This window comes from Manis javanica, chromosome 5 (assembly GCF_040802235.1).
Source record: "Manis javanica isolate MJ-LG chromosome 5, MJ_LKY, whole genome shotgun sequence".
NCBI lineage: Eukaryota > Metazoa > Chordata > Mammalia > Pholidota > Manidae > Manis > Manis javanica.
In genome coordinates this window covers 121,548,860-121,566,829 of record NC_133160.1, presented here as the reverse complement: position 1 = coordinate 121,566,829, position 17,970 = coordinate 121,548,860, and the positions used below count along the sequence as shown (strand labels likewise).

The 17,970-nt window shown below is 32.7% G+C and overlaps 1 protein-coding gene across 14 annotated transcripts in view; it reads right to left on the bottom strand.

Annotated features, from left to right (window-relative positions):
• EPHA5 (EPH receptor A5) overlaps positions 1 to 17,970 on the bottom strand; it is a 346,930-nt gene that overhangs the window by 79,994 nt on the left and 248,966 nt on the right. For 8 of the 14 annotated variants that reach the window (XM_073237522.1, XM_037026646.2, XM_037026648.2 and 5 more), the window contains 2 exons: positions 15,380 to 15,539; positions 7,587 to 7,692 (listed from right to left, as the gene is read on the bottom strand). In XM_073237522.1, the coding sequence (XP_073093623.1) occupies positions 7,587 to 7,692; positions 15,380 to 15,539 (266 nt within the window). The remainder of the gene's footprint in view (positions 1 to 7,586; positions 7,693 to 15,379; positions 15,540 to 17,970) is intronic. The other 6 variants (XM_037026647.2, XM_037026649.2, XM_073237525.1 and 3 more) reach the window with 1 other exon arrangement.

The following is a 17,970-nucleotide window of genomic DNA, read 5'->3' as shown; positions in this document are numbered from 1 at the left end:
CCAGAATAGACCACATACTAGGCCACAAAAAGAGCCTCAGTAAATTCCAAAAGACTGAAATCCTACTAACCAAATTTTCAGACCACAAAGGCATAAAACTAGAAATAAATTGTACAAAGAAAGCAAAAAGGCTCACAAACACATGGAGGCTTAACTACATGCTCCTAAATAATCAATGGGGCAATGACCAAATAAAAATGGAGATCCAGCAATATATGGAAACAAACTACAACAACAACACAAAGCCCCAACTACTGTGGGATACAGCAAAAGCAGTCTTAAGAGGAAAGTATATAGCAATCCAGGCATATTTAAAGAAGGAAGAACAATCCCAAATGAATGGTCTAATGTCACAATTATCAAAATTGGAAAAAGAAGAACAAATGAGGGCTAAGGTCATCAAACTGAGGGACATAATAAAGATCAGAGAAGAAATAAACAAAATTGAGAAGAATAAAACAATAGCAAAACTCAATGAAACCAAGAGCTGGTTCTTCGAGAAAATAAACAAAGTAGATAAGCCTCCAGCCAGACTTATTAAGAGGAAAAGAGACTCAACACACATCAACAGAATCAGAAACAAGAAAGGAAAAATCACAATGGACCCCACAGAAATACAAAGAATTATTAGAGAATACTATGAAAACTTATATGCTAACAAGCTGGGAAACCTAGGAGAAATGGACAACTTCCTAGAAAAATACAACCTTCCAAGACTGACTCATAAAGAAACAGAAAATATAAACAGACCAATTACCAGCAACGAAATTGAAGCGGTAATCAAAAAACTACCAAACAACAAAACTCCCGGGCCACATGGATTTACCTTGGAATTTTATCAGACTTATAGAGAAGACATAACACCCATTCTCCATAAAGTTTTCCAAAAAATAGAAGAGGAGGGAACACTGCCAAACTCATTCTATGAAGCCAACATCAGCCTAATACCAAAACCAGGCAAAGACCCCACCTAAAAAGAAAACTACAGACCAATATCACTGATGAACGTAGATGCAAGAATACTCAACAAAATATTAGCAAACCGAATTCAAAAATACATCAGAAGGATCATACACCATGACCAAGTGTGATTCATCCCAGGGATGCAAGGATGGTACAACATTCGAAAATCCATCAACATCATCCACCACATCAACAAAAAGAAAAGACAAAAACCACATGATCATCTCCGTAGATGCTGAAAAAGCATTTGACAAATTCAACATCCATTCATGATAAAAACTCTCAACAAAATGGGTATAGAGGGCAAGTACCTCAACATAATAAAGGCCATATATGATAAACCCACAGCCAACATCATACTGAACAGCGAGAAGCTGAAAGCTTTTCCTCTGAGATCGGGAACAAGACAGGGATGCCCACTCTCCCACTGTCATTCAACATAGTACTGGAGGTCCTAGTCACGTCAATTAGACTAAACAAAGAAATACAAGGAATCCAGATTGGTAAAGAAGAAATCAAACTGTCACTATTTGCAGATGACATGATATTGTACATAAAAAATCCTAAAGACTCCACTCCAAAACTACTAGAACTAATATTGGAATTCAGCAAAGTTGCAGGATACAAAATTAACACACAGAAATCTGTGGCTTTCCTATACACTAACAATAAACCAATAGAAAGAGAAATCAGGAAGAGAATTCCATTCACAGTAGCACCAAAGAGAATAAAATACCTAGGAATAAACCTAACCAAGGAAGTGAAAGACCTACACCCTGAAAACTATAAGACACTCTTAAGAGAAATTAAAGAGGTCACTAACAAATGGAAACTCATCCCATGCTCCTGGCTAGGAAGAATTAATATCATCAAAATGGCCATCCTGCCCAAAGCAATATACAGATTCGATGTAATCCCTATCAAACTATGAACAGTATTCTTCAATGAACTGAAACAAATAGTTAAAAAATTCATATGAAAACACTAAAGATCCTGAATAGCTAAATCAATCCTTAGAAGGAAGAATTAAGTGAGGGGGATCTCACTCCCCAACTTCCAGTTCTACTACAAAGCCACAGTAATCAAGACAATTTGGTACTGGCACAAGAACAGAGCCCAGACCAATGGAACAGAATAGAGACTCCAAACATTAACCCAAACATATATGGTCAACTAATATTCAATAAAAGGGCCATGGACATACAATGGGGAAATGACAGTCTCTTCAACAGATGGTACTGGAAAAACTGGACAGCTACATGTAAGAGAATGAAACTGGATCACTGTCTAACCCCATACACAAAAGCAAATTCGAAATGGATCAAAGACCTGAATGTAAGTCATGAAACCATAAAACTCTTAGAAAAAAACATAGACAAAAATCTCATGGACATAAACATGAGCGACTTCTTCATGAACATATCTCCCCGAGCAAGGGAAACAAAAGCAAAAATGAACAAGTGGACTATATCAAGCTAGAAAGCTTCTGTACAGCAAAGAACACCATCCATAGAACAAAAAGGTATCCTACAGTATGGGAGAATATATATGTCAATGACAGACCCGATAAAGGCTTGACATCCAAAATATATAAAGAGCTCACCCACCTCAACAAACAAAAAGCAAATAATCCAAATAAGAAATGGGCAGAGGAGATAGACAGTTCTCTAAAGAAGAAATTCAGATGGCCAACAGACACATGAAAATATGCTCCACATCTCTTGTCATCAGAGAAATGCAAATTAAAACCACAATGAGATATCACCTCACACCATCATCGAAAAGACAAATAACAACAAATGTTGGTGAGGTTGTTGAGAAAGGGGAACCCTTCTACACTTCTGGTGGGAATGTAAATTAGTTCAACCATTGTGGAAAGCAGTATGGAGGTTCCTCAAAATGCTCAAAATAGAAGTACCATTTGACCCAGGAATTCCACTTCTAGTAATTTACCCCAAGAATGCAGCACTCCAGTTTGAAAAAGACAGATGCACCCCTATGTTTATCACTGCACTGTTTACAATAGTCAAGATATGGAAGCAACCTAAATGTCCATCAGTAGATGAATGGATAAAGAAGATGTGGTACATATACACAGTGGAATATTACTCATCCATAAGAAAAATACAAATCCTACCATTCGCAACAACATGGATGGAGCTAGAGGGTATTATGCTCAGGGAAATAAGCCAGGCAGAGAAAGACAAGTACCTAATGATTTCACTTATATGTGGAGTATAAGAACAAATGAAAACTGAAGGAACAAAACAGCAGCAGAAGCACAGCACCCAAGAATGGACTAACAGTTACCAAAGGGAAAGGGACTGGGGAGGCCGGGTGGGAAGGAAGGGATAACGGTGGGAAAAAAGAAAGGGGGCATTACAATTAGCATGTATAGTATGAGGGGGGCACGGGGAAGGCTGTGCAACACAGAGAAGACAAGTAGTGATTTTACAGCATCTTACTATGTTGATGGACAGTGACTGTGAACGGGGATGTGGGGGGGACTTGGTGAAGGGGGAAGCCTAGTAAACATAATGTCCTTCATGTAATTGTAGATTAATGATACCAAAATAAAATTTAAAAAAATAAAAATAAAAAAATAAAAATTATGCATATTAATTAAAAAAATATTGTTCAATATCATGATGTCTATATTGAGCAAGGTTCAAAGAAGAAATAGTTTCTGTCACTGAAAGACATTTGTTTACCTTCGTATTTTCTAGATCACTAAATCCTTGTAACTTAAGCTTTATATCAGACTGAGAAGTGTCCAGTAATAAACAATTAGACTGCAGGTTTCAAACGGGATCAGAGAGAAAAAAGTTAACTTAATAATATTAATGATCATCTTCAAAGGAAAGAAAAAGAGAGGGAGGACACTGTAAATAGCTTTCTCAAACATGTAACTGTAATAGTGTAGAGATGACAATCATTGGGGAAAGTTTGGTTGATTAATTTGTATCCATTAAATAGCATATATGAGAAAAAACAACAAAATTAAGATATAGTAAGAAAGTTATCAATGTGCAATGTCATTATAGATGAAAGAGAAAGATTAAAAAACAATTACAACGTGCTGTGCATATCACCAGAATTAATTCATATCCATCTTAGGAAATTAGCTCCTAGTTTGATGAGGTCACATCAATTGTTACATAGTTTGATAAAAAAAAAAGTAAATTAATGGGAAAGAAAGTAAAAAGGAGAGTCTGAACCATGCAGAATATGTTCGATGGAATATTTAGCACCTTTGCATAGGAAGATCCTAAGATGTGATAATTCCTTGTAATTTTTTAAATAGGATTTTCCCTTCAAGATCAAACTTGTCCACATTATTTTAAACTCTATCTAGGTAGGAAGATTCCAAGAGATTTCTGCATAATCAATTATAGCCTAAAAAGATTAGAAAATCTCTGATTTACTTTTCATTTTTCAATGTACTTTAGAATTAATAAATTGTTTTTTTTACCCATAGTATTATAATTCTCAATTTTTTTTCAGTCTGAAAACAAATACAAATTGTCAGTGAATATGTATAGTTAAGATGTATTTTCTCCTAGGCACAAATGATGCTATAAATTGTCAATAAATAGTACACAAAAGTGATATTAATATTTTTGTAATGTCAAAATTAATTTATATCTACACTGAGGAGTCAAGGTATTTGCAATTAAAAAGACATTTTACTTAAAAGCAAATATTTGACGTATAATATATTCAAAAAGTCCAAAAGTGAAAAAAGAGTGTAAGTTCAAAGTGAGAGGGCCATCTAAATATCATATTTTTGTGTGTGTTTATCAATCATATTTGCACACAGAGAGGAGAGGAAACATATAATTCAATGTCCTTTGACCATTGCTGGAACATAATTTTTTCAATAATTTGTTAGTACTTAAAAATTATCTCCCAAATTTGTGTTAGGTTTTGGCCACATTTCTTTATTCATTTTCATTTTATTTGACAAATCTTCACTGAGCTAATTCAGGATACTTAAGGTTGTATAAGGTAAGTAAGATTTTCTTAGTCAAGACAAAAATTGCAGAGTTCATTGCCTTGAATGAGATAGGAATAGTCCTTCAAGAATCATACCATTTAGCTTTTGAATAAGTATATTTATATAATACAAACATAAAAGAACTTGTCTATGAAAAAGTAAAATAAAATGGCCAAAGGTATTTCTATTATAAGACAAATCACCCCTGAAATTTTATAATGTACATTCAACAAAATGAGGTAATAAAAATTTCATGCAAAGAAATTCACTTGTTAAAAGGTATAAATCTCAGATTGCTTTTTGGTAAAATTCATTTTCTTTTAAACTGCAAATGCCATCTTAGCATCATAAGCAGAGTTATGAAATTAAATTAAGAAAAAAATATAATATGAATAAACAATGAAGAAAGTCATAAGGTATCGCTGTTTTTTTTTAAGTAACACAGTCCTGTAAGACAATGCATCTAAACATTTATCTTACCATCTCTTGGATTCAGTCATGCTGGTAATTAAGCTTTGTCTCTTGGGTGTAGATGTGATTTCAGTATAACTGATAAATTATACTAAAACTTAGTCGTTCTTTTACAGTAAATTCAGGTACATATAGAATTCATGTGTGTGTGTGAGTGTGTGCGTGCACTAAAGCTATACTGTCCTTCAGTACCAAATAATAGGTAGATTGAACTTTCATTTAGTCTAATGCTATAGATGTAACAAAGCAAACTGTTTTTAAGTTAGTTTTATATACATATAATAGGGAATAACATTTTTGAGAATAAGGGTTTCATTCATATACAGGTAAACAATAATCTATAGCTGAATGTCAGTAACTTCACATTAACAACTTAGGTTAAATCAATACAGGGTGCTAAATATACCATAAAGTACTTCCTATATTTGATTTGTTCTTTAATAAACCTTCAAACAAATTTATTGGATTCTAGACTTTGGCTCTTTCCTCCATTTGTATTCATTTCTCCTAAGTTGTACCAACAAATACAGTATCTCCTTCTGATCCCCGTGTCCCTAAATTTAACTAATGTTTCTGGGTTTATTGTAAAGAAAGAAGCCAACGTACATATCAGCCAGGAGTAAAGAAAAGATATTACGAACCAGCTCTGCAAAAGTATTCTAATCTACCGTTTTGGAGTAGAAAAATTATCACATGGTGGTTTTCTTAATAGTTACAATGAATTCAGCTTGATTATCTCATTTGCTCAAACTCTGAGCAAAATTTTTATGACAAGAATGGTGGAATTATGTTATCTTCTGGACAGCAAGGACATAGGAAGCACATTCTTCCTAGGTGACTTCATGGAGAAGAGGTCAGTGGTGCCCTCAGACATCCAGAACTTCTAGGTGCACAGGGCTGGATGTCCTCAGCAGAACACAGACTGCTTCCCAGTTAGAAATTCTAAAAATGTATCACTGCTATTCTAAAATTAAAATGAAGCAATATATTTTTAAATATATATTCTAAAGGAAACTTTGAACATTCTTAAATGAACAAGAAATAACAGAATTTTCAGATGCAAAGAGAAAGGATATTTAAAGGAAGTAACAATGTTGTATGAAAATAAATAGTTACTATTATAAGGATATAGTCATATATCTTCAGAATATAATAATGTAGTATATTGAAAAGTATCTAATTCTGTCTATTTATGAGTGGAATTTGTGCTGAAGAGTCAAAAATAAATGAGTATAACAGTAACAAAATCAATATGAATATTGATTTCCTGACATCTTTTTGAACTTTATAGAATATTTTCACATATTTGCACAGGTTTAAATATTTTTATGAAGAATTGCATCAAGTTTTCTATAATAGTTTAACACCAGAACATTTTCAAGCGGACAGCTCTCATTACTACATATCCCTCTGAACAATGGCCTGGATGAAAAACGAAAATATATTTGTTGTAGGAATAGAACACACACATGCTTTTGTTTGTTTATTTTTAGGAAAGTTCATTATACTTAGCTTAAGTTAAGGAAATACCTTCTACAAAAGCTCTTGTTGGGCCTCTATCTCTTTTATTTTTGTTCAAAATGAAAAATGTGGATATGTAATACATATATAATGTATCTACATTCACTAAAATTCACATATATCATTATACACTATAACTGATGTATGCAGGTTGTAATCACTCCCAAGCTGAAAATAAAAACAGTCATAAGAAAAGGGTTGGTTATTTTTCAAAATGCTTGCTGGCTAACTACAATTATTAGTCTTGTTTCTCTAAATCCATCAGGCACAGACACAAGACCTTCTCAAACACTAAAAGTGAAGCAGGCAACCATAAATACTTTTGGGAGAAAAAAAAATTCTGATTAAAAAAAAACCATATCAGAAAAAGATGTGATTATATTAATGACAGACTAAAGAACAAGTTATTAATACATTCTTGTAAAGAGCGCATACCTAAAAAAGAAAGAGTGTGCTTAAACGTTATCACTAGCATGGATGAGGTAAGGCTTAAGAAATCCATCATACATTGTGAGGATCTACTGATCCATTGCTTGCCTGATTCATTTTGGGATGTGCTTGACAGCCAAATGGTTAGATCAAGGGAAGGAAGAGATCAGCTGCAAAAGTTAAGAATCACAGCTTCCTCTCTTACCTGCCACTGAGGAGGAAGCCGATAACCACTGCCAACAAAATGACTCCCACTGTCACAGACACAGCAATTATAGGAATCTGGCTTTGATCGCTGGATGCAGCAACTGCTGATAGAAGACACAGAAAATGGAGCCTGTGGTTAAAGTGATCATATGCATTCAAATAAGAAACTGCTTAATAGTTAGTAATCAATGAATGCATGGTTTAAGCAATGCACCCATACTTGGCTGAGATTTCCCCCCTAATATCTCTTCTTGATGGTGTGTAATTGAAAAGACATCTTTAGGAGAAAATATTTACTCTCCAAATGGTAAGTCAAAGGAATCACTAAGCCACTGATTATTTCCTAGCCATCATAACAAAATGCATATAATTGTTTATACATCATTCTTCTAGAGATCTTGGGTTTGCAGCATAAAATGGAATTCAGACCTTGATTCCAAACCCCTTAATCTAAATAGGAGGTGCTAAGCACATGAGATTAGACACTTCTAGAGTTTGCACGTGACTGTTCTCCAGAAAGAAAATCTCATTATCTTAGATAGGATTTTTTTCCACAGACTTAGGTTGAAGTCCAAAATGATATGGCTGTGACCACAGCAAAGATAAGTACAATATCACTAATCTGAATATGCTTTCTAAAACTATAATTTCAAGTAAAATACAATCAGTGAGTATACTTTGTAAGCAGGACAACTTTTTGAAAAGTATCAGAAGTCTGCAGTAAAATTCAATTCATTTACATCATTTTTTTAACATACATGGATTTAGATGAAATATTTTATAGTTATAATATAATTACCAGGATAGAGAAACATGGAAATGATTAAATAGTTGCATTTGAAAAAGCAAGGGTAGTTTTTTTGTGTGTGTTGATAGGTAAACCTGATTAAAATAAGACACCTACAGAGCAAAATAAATTTTACTAATGTTCTCAAGAAACCCTCAATAGGTTACCAAGCAGGCTTATGTTTAATGACAAAAAGTTTTGATATGTTCAGAGTGGTATTAGTTCACCTCCATAATAACAAATTTTAAGTCAGCAAAACCATTAACAGCCATACTTTTCATGTTTTGTTTTTTACAACCCCTTACTAGATCTTGGCCCCATAAAAAGTTTTGACATCGAAACCCTTCCCTTTCTATTCTTGTCACCTCTCCCTTGATTCTTTCTCACCAAAACTAACTGACTCTCTAACCATCTTCTTGTGCCTGATACACTCTTTCATTCCTTTCAGATAATTGTTCAAAGCCCAATATCAACAGCTTGTTCATGGACAAGAAACACTATTATTTGCAATATAAATCTATGCTCTTACTCTCCCTCTTCTTGGATGATAAGAGTTACAATTCAATGGTCCTTTACCCTGATGCTAGCCTTCCCCAAGACTTGCTTTATTAATCTCTAAACTTAGATTAGTTATATCATTGTTTTTTTTCCTCAGTTCTTTAACTTTCTTTTTGGCAGGCGGCCCTGTTTCTATAGATAATCATGCAGAGGTGGGCCTTATAAATTCAGTGTTACTGTGATGGGGCTCCAATTGCTGATACGATGCTTTTGATGCTCTAATTTATTTCCTAGCAAAATCAGCCCCATGATGGGTCTTTCTCATTTTCTTAGTACACTAATCCATTCCCACTTCTCATGTTTTAGAAATGTTAAGCTTTATAGGTAAAGGAGTATGAATTATCTGCTTAAATATATCTGCATAACCTTTTCATCCCTTACTTAATCCTCTGTAGAATTCTCCTGTTTCTTCTGAGCCCTGCTCCTTCAGAGATCTCCCTCCAGGAGAGATTTTCATTCCCCTACAGGCTCCTTCTCTACTATTGACAAGCCTGAACAGATCATTCCTCCTTGAAGAAACAAATCCTTATACTTGAATTTATTGTTAGTTCAACTTGACTTTGAAAACAGGTCCAGCATTTACTAGACATATGGACAGAAGCAAATTCTTTAACCTTGTAAAGTCTCATTTTATTTATCTCTAAACAGGGATAATTTCCCTGAATCATATTTCTGTTTAGAGATAACACAGCCTAGTGCTTCAACTATTGCCAGCCTTAATTAAATATAAATATGACTTCTACATATTGTCTCCTGCTATATTTATACCCTAGTCTTCCCATTGTTCAGCTTCTTGACCAAGTTTCCTAGAAACAGCCTTATCTTCTGATTGACAGAATTAAATTCTCTCTTAAAATTCTTTTCTCTACTTCTGCCTTTGAGTTCTATATGTGACATATCTGCTAAATAAGGTATTTAACTTTGTTGAACATACATTTTATCCTTAAAACTCTACGCTTCTGGGTATCTGTGACATCAGACAAGTTGTTTTCTCTTACCTACTCTAGAACACTGCTTTGTCAGTGTTCCAAATTCTTGACCCAGATCTTACGTGTGAGCAATTCCTGGTGAAAGCAGGCTCTTAAACATCCACACTTCTCTCCTCTTTCTCTGTCTTTCTTCCTTCCTTCCTCTTTTTTTCCTTATTTCTCCTAGATACTTTGCAATGGCATCAGTTAACTATAAGCTGAAGAGTTTCTCTTCAAAGCATCACTCTATTTTTTTAAAAAAGTAGACTGTTTTCCCTTAATGTGGATTTTATTTTCAAATAAATAAAAATGTTTAAAATCAACCCTTTTCTACTCCCAAGGGCATTAACAAAAACATCAATAAATAAACATACCATAAATCGAACCAACAAGCTTTTTTCTGGTTTCTTTTAACTATCACTGAATTTTTCTTAACCCCTACTCATCCATTAATTATCAAATATTTTTGTATTTCTATTATATTTTTGCCCACATATTACTTTTTCTTCCAACACTCACTGTTTGATTCAAATCTGCTGCAACACGGTCCATTGGTGTTTTAAGTGCTCTCTTTGCCTTCTATGTACTCACATGAAATATCCAAAAATATCACTTTGATCATGTTTCTTTGATCAAAAAGTTAATAGATATCTATGACAGATGGGGAAAAAAATCCCAAATGATCCATCAAGCATCCAAAGGCCCTTCTAATCTGACTCAGAATCTTTCTGGTCTCAGTTTGGGAGCTCTCACAGATGTGGCTTTGGAGGAATGTGGCATGATTAATCAGAGGTCAGGATAAAAATTTCAGGCTAACGAAAGCATTAATTATGAGAAAAAATACAGGTGCTTAGTAGTGTCAAATGCTTCATTTTTAATAATTACTGAGATCTAATTTAACATTGTGCTAAAATATGCACCTATGTATGATATTATATCTCATACTAAAATAATGACATACCAGAATTTTTCAAATGTTTAAATTAATACATGCTGTGAAATATTTTGTAAGTAATGTCAAATCACATTCATATTTATGTATTTTTATGTATTGGCCATTCACATTTTCTGAATAATAGGCAACTAAACCAAGGATCTGTGAGGAAGAATTTAAAGAATACATTTCATTTCATTTTATTTTTTAATTTGCAGCATTTTCTAAGTTAGTGATGGATTATAATTATTAATACTTCATAGGCACTGATTAATTTGTGAGCTATTTCTAATTGGAAATAATTCATCAAGATTTTTACTGTTTATTCCCTTGTTTGCCCTGACAACATCAAAAACCAATATTATATAAGCCAAGTTGAAAATATATAGAATTTATAGGGGCTGTCAGATTCCTCACACTTGTTCATTCTTTGGCCACAGAAAAAAATTTGAAAACCCAGTATGATCCTTGATTATTTTAATGTATTGTTTAATTTTTTAATCTTTAAAGATATGAACCTCTAATCACTCACATTTCCTGTCTTCTTATATATGTTTGTTAAGAATTAGTTGATTTATGATATAGTTTTGGAAGAATAGCTAAGGAATTTTAAGAATAAAAACAAATTTGGAGCAATGTAACACACTACTATTAAAAGGATATCAGTTATGGAAGTGAATATTCTTCAGTAAATAATAATGCTTCTTTTACAATCTATAAATTTACATAATTTCATGGACACATATGCTGAGAAATCCACATTGTTTCCCTTATTGCTTCCTATGCTCTTGGTTGCAAACCCATATTATACATATGTTCTCTAGATTTTAGATACATATTTTAATAGTTAATTGTTGAGACTGAAGAGATTTGTTAGAGCAAGATTATAAGGTGTATTATAAAAGGCTGAGAAGTTGGGATCTTTTTCCCACAGCAATAATTATAATACATACACAACGTCTATGCACACACGTACAAAGGAGCACAAGGAAATGTGAATAAGATATGTAGATTGCATCAAGGTCCAGATCCTGATTTATGATATTATAATACAGTTTTGCACAATGTTAGCATAGGAGGAAACAGCCAAGTGCACAAAAACTTTCTCTGTATTGTTGCTCACAATTGCAGGTAAATCTAAAATTATTTCAATGAAAATTTTATTTTAAAAAAAGAATATCATTATTCCAGCAGCTGAGTTACAGTTTGAATGAAATAGGTAATAGTCAGATGAAAGAAAGTGATGCATTGGGGAAAAAAAATCATAAAAGAAACACAAATATGTTTGGTAAATCTTGGATGAGTAGTAGTTAGGAAAGATTTGGCGATAGTTCATGTTAAAAGAAACCAGAAAGAGAGCTAACTAGGTTGGTTTTTCATTATTCTAAGTTTATTTGTTGGTATGTTATTATTGCTGTCGGGAATAGGGATAATATTGAAAGTCAATTTTAAGTACATTATTTGTATGCCAAACAGATTAAAATGAAGTGTATAATAGTCAGTTATAAAACATACGTTAAAGCTTGAGAGAGGGTAGAATAGTTGGAGATTTTTCATCCCAATCCTCAAGTTAAATTAGGTTTTCTGAAATAAATATTTTTGCATTTCTGTTTTTTGCTGCTGTTTCCATTTGGTTTTAGGGCTACATTTTTGAAGTGCAAGATTATGTAGGTGAAAAAGGAAAGCCCTTCATAACACTTTTATGATTGAAGTATAATATAAATTGATAATAAGCACATTTTAAAAATTAAGCAAATCAATGCATCGATGTATCATTATTATAAATTGAATAACCAATTAGAAATTCTTTTAAAAATGTATTTTCAAGGTAATGATTTTCAGATAATTTCCTCTCCTAACATATTTGAAAGAAAGACTTTCCTCAGTAATGGTGGTTCATTAAAACCAGTATTCTGAACTGTCACCCACCAAATGAAAATTCCTATTAACTTTAATAGGAAAAATTCAAATACATTTAAAATACCACAATTCTTGCACTTAACTATTTGTGACCTGTTTTGTGGAAATAATACATTCATATGAAGAATCAAATTATGATATTAAATAAATAATTGCTCAGTAAATTAATTAAAGTGATTTCACAAAATACTAAATAATTGTCAAATGAATGGCATATAAAACAAATGCTACAAGATTTCTGAAAAAGAAGTGTTATTTTAATTATCAAAGTGTATCTTCTTTAACTGCTATTACCCTATACACCTTAAGAAAGGAGAGATTGTGCCTTAAAGTTATTTGAGTTATCCACAGTACATAGAGTGAAAAATCTTTTGATGTGTAGGGAGTAAATAAAATAATTTTTTAATTAATTTATCCCAAAAATACTATTCTAAAAATGGGCCTTGGAATAAATAGAGTATATTCTTATTCTCTGGAGAGAAGTTTCCATGTGTTACTCATGTTGATTTCTCCAAAGGCTAACAAAACCCAACAGAGAATAAGTGCTCAGTCTATTTTTGTTGAATTGTATACAGAAAAGTTCCTACATAAAGGTCAAAGTATGTTGGCACATAATAAGTACTTGGTACAAAGGAAAAATCATCTTTAAATTGCTTGCAAGTCCATGTATGCACACTCAAGTAAAAACAAAATCTCACACTATTATCTAGGAGGCAGTACAGACCTAAAATATTTTCACTACCTATTAATAATAACACTAAAATCTACTTCTGTAGAAAAAAAACCATATGTGATACTTCTTTTCCTCTAGAAATTATGTAGGAAAAATTTAAATAGTAGATGTCCCAAGTGAAGCTTTGTGAAAGTGTACAGGAAATGATCTTGCATTAGTTCTCTCAGTGATCAGACTGATAAATTTTGCTTTGCCCAAAAGTTACTACTTAATAAAGTGAGGGAACAAATATCGAAAAATCTGAGGAAAAACTAGTTGCTGAACGTGCCAACATCCTAAAACTGAGTGGAGCTTTGAAATCTCTTGAAATGGGATTTTCCATTTGGATAGTTATCCAAGCACTCAAGCATATGGTGAGATTTCTCTATGACTTTGTTCTCAGACTTGGAGAACCACATAAGCAGTATACATTCCTAATGGTCCCTGGACAGAAACAAGTCCTAGTAGAGTGGCCACTCACATGACAAGACTTTCACCATAAATCCTGTTCAGTATTCAAGTGTGGGATTCAATAATTAATCTATTGACAATATTATGGGAATTTTCTGACTAATAACATCTATTCTTATCAAATTTATTAAATAATTCTTAAAAATAGTATGAAATCTTAGTAGTTTCAATTAAACCTCAGACATGGAGTTTTCCTTGCATAGAAAGGAAATAATTTATCATTTTTCACCATGGTTCCCTAATCTGCATAAAATCAAGTAAAGTAGCACTTTCCTATTTTTTAGGTAATAAAAATTATATTTTATTACCAGATAATTCAGTTAAATATGCTTTAAATAAATGTACATCTTGATTTTCTAAAGACCTATAAGTTTAAAGAAATCTTAATATAACAATTCTTCTAATTGTTCCAAAGTAAATGTGACAACTAAACTGTCTGTTGGTTTCAAAGGGAGGAAATATACATTTTTTTTCTTCATTTTAAAATCAGTAAACCTAATATGACCTGGATTTTTAAAGTATATAACAGTATATATAATTATATAAGCTAATGCAGATGAAAAAGGAAAGTCCTTCATTATGATTTTATGAGTGAAGTATAATATAAATTAATAAACACATTTTTAAAATTAAGCAAATCAATGTATCATTGTGTTATCATGCATCATTGTTATGAATTGAGTAACCAATCAGAAAATTCTTTTTAAAATATACATACATATGTACACATAGATGCATACACATATTTCATATTTTATACTTCTCCTATGTGCTTTCTTCATAACAAACCTTTAATAGTGTCAATTCTTTCAGCTTAGAGGAGGGCAAGTTATTATCTTCCCCTAACCCTGTTTATAATGTATGTTTAAGACAAGCAAGTAATCTAAATATTTTGTTTGATATTAAAGAGGAAAAAGTTTTATGAAAAATAAAATGGTATGAGAAGGCTTCCCAGAAATTTCCAGACTCTGCACTCAGAAATACTGCCAGAGGTTTTATTTTTAAAAAAATCAGACTGGTTCCTGAAAGCACCATTGTCTTGCCAAACTTAATACTAATGAGACCTCCCTGTGGGATTTTCATAGAAAGAGTAAGCCTGGTAGCCTTGTTCAATAAAACAAATAAAAAGTAAATGGCAATAATTCAATAAAGTATGGCAGCAGTGGAAAGAAAGTCTTTCAAAGCAAGGTTTAAACATTTCTTAAGGCTCTCCTGACGTTTCATCTCCCAGTGGACTAAATGTGATGAGGAGCAGGGACCAATGTGTTAACCCGCTAACCTACCGTAATGGCTGACAGATGCTTCCCACCTGAAGGGGTCATGAGTGGGAGAGAGAGAAGGAATGGAGACTGACAGAATGCCCAGGGAGAGTATTGATCCACTGACTCTTTCCTGGTAACCATTACAGAGACATGAGTTGACAGTAATTAAAATGACTTACACACTGGGATGGTTTCAAACTCAAATCTTCGACTGAAGACACCGTAGCCTGCTGCTGTGCGTGCTCGAATTTGGAAGATATACACTGAAGCTGGTTTCAAGCCCTCTGCAGTAATAGTTGTCTCCTTAGATTTGATAATTGTATAGCTGGTCTCTTGGTCCTTGGATTATATGTACACATAAAATTAAAAAAAGTCAACATATGAATTACTAATGACAGCAAAACTTAGAATAATAGATCAGAAAAATTATCAGAAACGAATAGACTTGCTGTTAGTACAAATATGGTGTTTTGGAAAAAAAAAGTGTACATCCTATGTGTGCTATTTATGTAGAACTTTAAAGTGTTTTCTAGAAATCAAAGATGGGTGATATGTTCTCCACCTGTCCAGCATACTTGCCTTTGTCAGAAATACATTTGTAAACTTAAAATTCTATTTGCAGGAAAAATATCCTGCCATTTGCAACACCATGGATGGATCTAGAGGGTACTAGAGGATCTAGAGGATCTAAGTGCAACAAGCCAGGCAGAGAAAGACAAACACCATATGATTTCACTTATTTGTGGAATATAAAACCAAAACAAAAGAGCAGAAGACTTCATGGGCACCAAGAGGTGACATGCAGGAGGGGTTGGAGTGGGTGGGTCACCAGAGGGAGATAGGAGCACAAAAATTCTCAATCATAATAGAAGTTGGTCACAGGAATGCTAGTACAGCATGGAGAATATAACCACTGTTTCTGTAACATCTTCCAGTGTCGACAGATTGTAGCTTCACTAGTGAGGGTGAGGATTTAATAATATGGGTAACTATTAAGCCACTGTGTTGTATATTTGAAACCAATATAAGATTGTATAGCAACTATAGTTCAATTTAAAAAAAATAGAACACAAAGTAAAAGAAAAAAACTATTTGCAGGAGATAAATCATTTTAAAGACTTTATTTTAATGTTGCATGCTTGTTTTTCTCATAAATGTTTTATTGGCGCACATCTAACATACTGCCTGTTCATGGAAAAAGGTGACAATGTTTCATATTCTGCTAGGTATATCTTTAGTGAATTTGATTTCTAATTATGTTTACAGGTTGGGAGAAGGAATGAGAACTTTAAAGTTCACTGGAGAACTGTGATTTCAATTCACTACATCTAAACTGAGTATTTAAGAAAATAATGTAAATAAGCAAAATGCTTTTTTTTTTCCTTTTTAAAAACATATTTTTTCACTGTTAGGTTTTTGGGCTGGGTGAGTAGTGAATGAAGACAGAGTGGGGGAAAAATTACTGGAAAGATAGTTTTGGAAACTGAAACAGAGAGGAACTTCCTATTTTTGACTAACTACTAACTAAAGTCAAGACAAAGCATTTGAGATAGTAAGTCCTCATTATCTCTGAAGTGATGCTGAATATAAAATCTCAGACCCATAAAGATTTAAAACACACAAAGTCCTGTTCTGAACTTTCTCTTCCCTTCTGTTTTCTGTGTGAATTCTTGGCTAAATGTGTTTTTTTCCTATCTAATAGACATTAAGAGACAAACCAAAGAGAGGTAACACAGATTTCCCCGCCCCCCTGTTTTTTTAAAGAATTGTTCTTTATTTACAGTAGATCAATGACTGTAAACCATTGTTTTCTAAATATTTCAGGGAAATTTGTCTCTATGAATAGAAACATGTATTAATTTTCTTTAAAGAATCTATTGGGAGTAACATGTAAGGGATTTTTTTTTCCTAAATGACAAAAAAATTGAAGCCAAGAATATAATGTTTACTTCTCAAGCAGTCCAATAAAGGAGAATGGTTATTATTTAATCTTCATAATGCTATGAAAATGCAAAACTAATGGACTCCACTCTCCTTCTCCCTTGAAGTAGACAATTAACAGCATACCATACTATGATTTTAGCATGGACGCTCAAAGCAAATTGCTAAAATACAGCAAATGCTTTTGTACTTTATCCTTAGTTTCCTTACCTATGAAACTGGGTTAGAAATTGGTGTTTGAATATTCTCACATGTGTTGTAAGAATGAAAGAGGTAATGCATGAGGAAACACTGAATAAACTGTAAAGTACAGGTTTTATTGTCAATTATAATTTTAATTTTTTTCTAATTAGACATCAACTTCTAACCACATTGTATACTGCCACCAATCTAAAATATACAACCTTATAAACATTCTTCTTTTAAAACAGTTTTTCCATTCCTCATTTAATATGTTTAAACATGGAAAATAACCTACAGTTAAGTATATCCAAATTTCTCTCTAAACAGCTATTGTCTAATATCTAATCCAAATAGGTTTTCTGATACATTCTATACAAATGATTGATCTTTATTTTTTTAATGCATGGATTAGTTTAAGTACCTAATCTTTAAGGTGATTAGGAAATTTTGTTGGGTTTGCAAAGGATTTAAGGTAGATAATTAAATCCTATACAATTTTACCTAGTCATGTCAGTCATTTTCAGCATTCACAAACATTGATCTTCTGCCACTGTACTATCTCTTCTATATGCTAGGGGTACAACAGTACAAAAGAACACAATTTCTTGATGCATTTCTCTTAAAAGGGGTAATTTCTATATATATA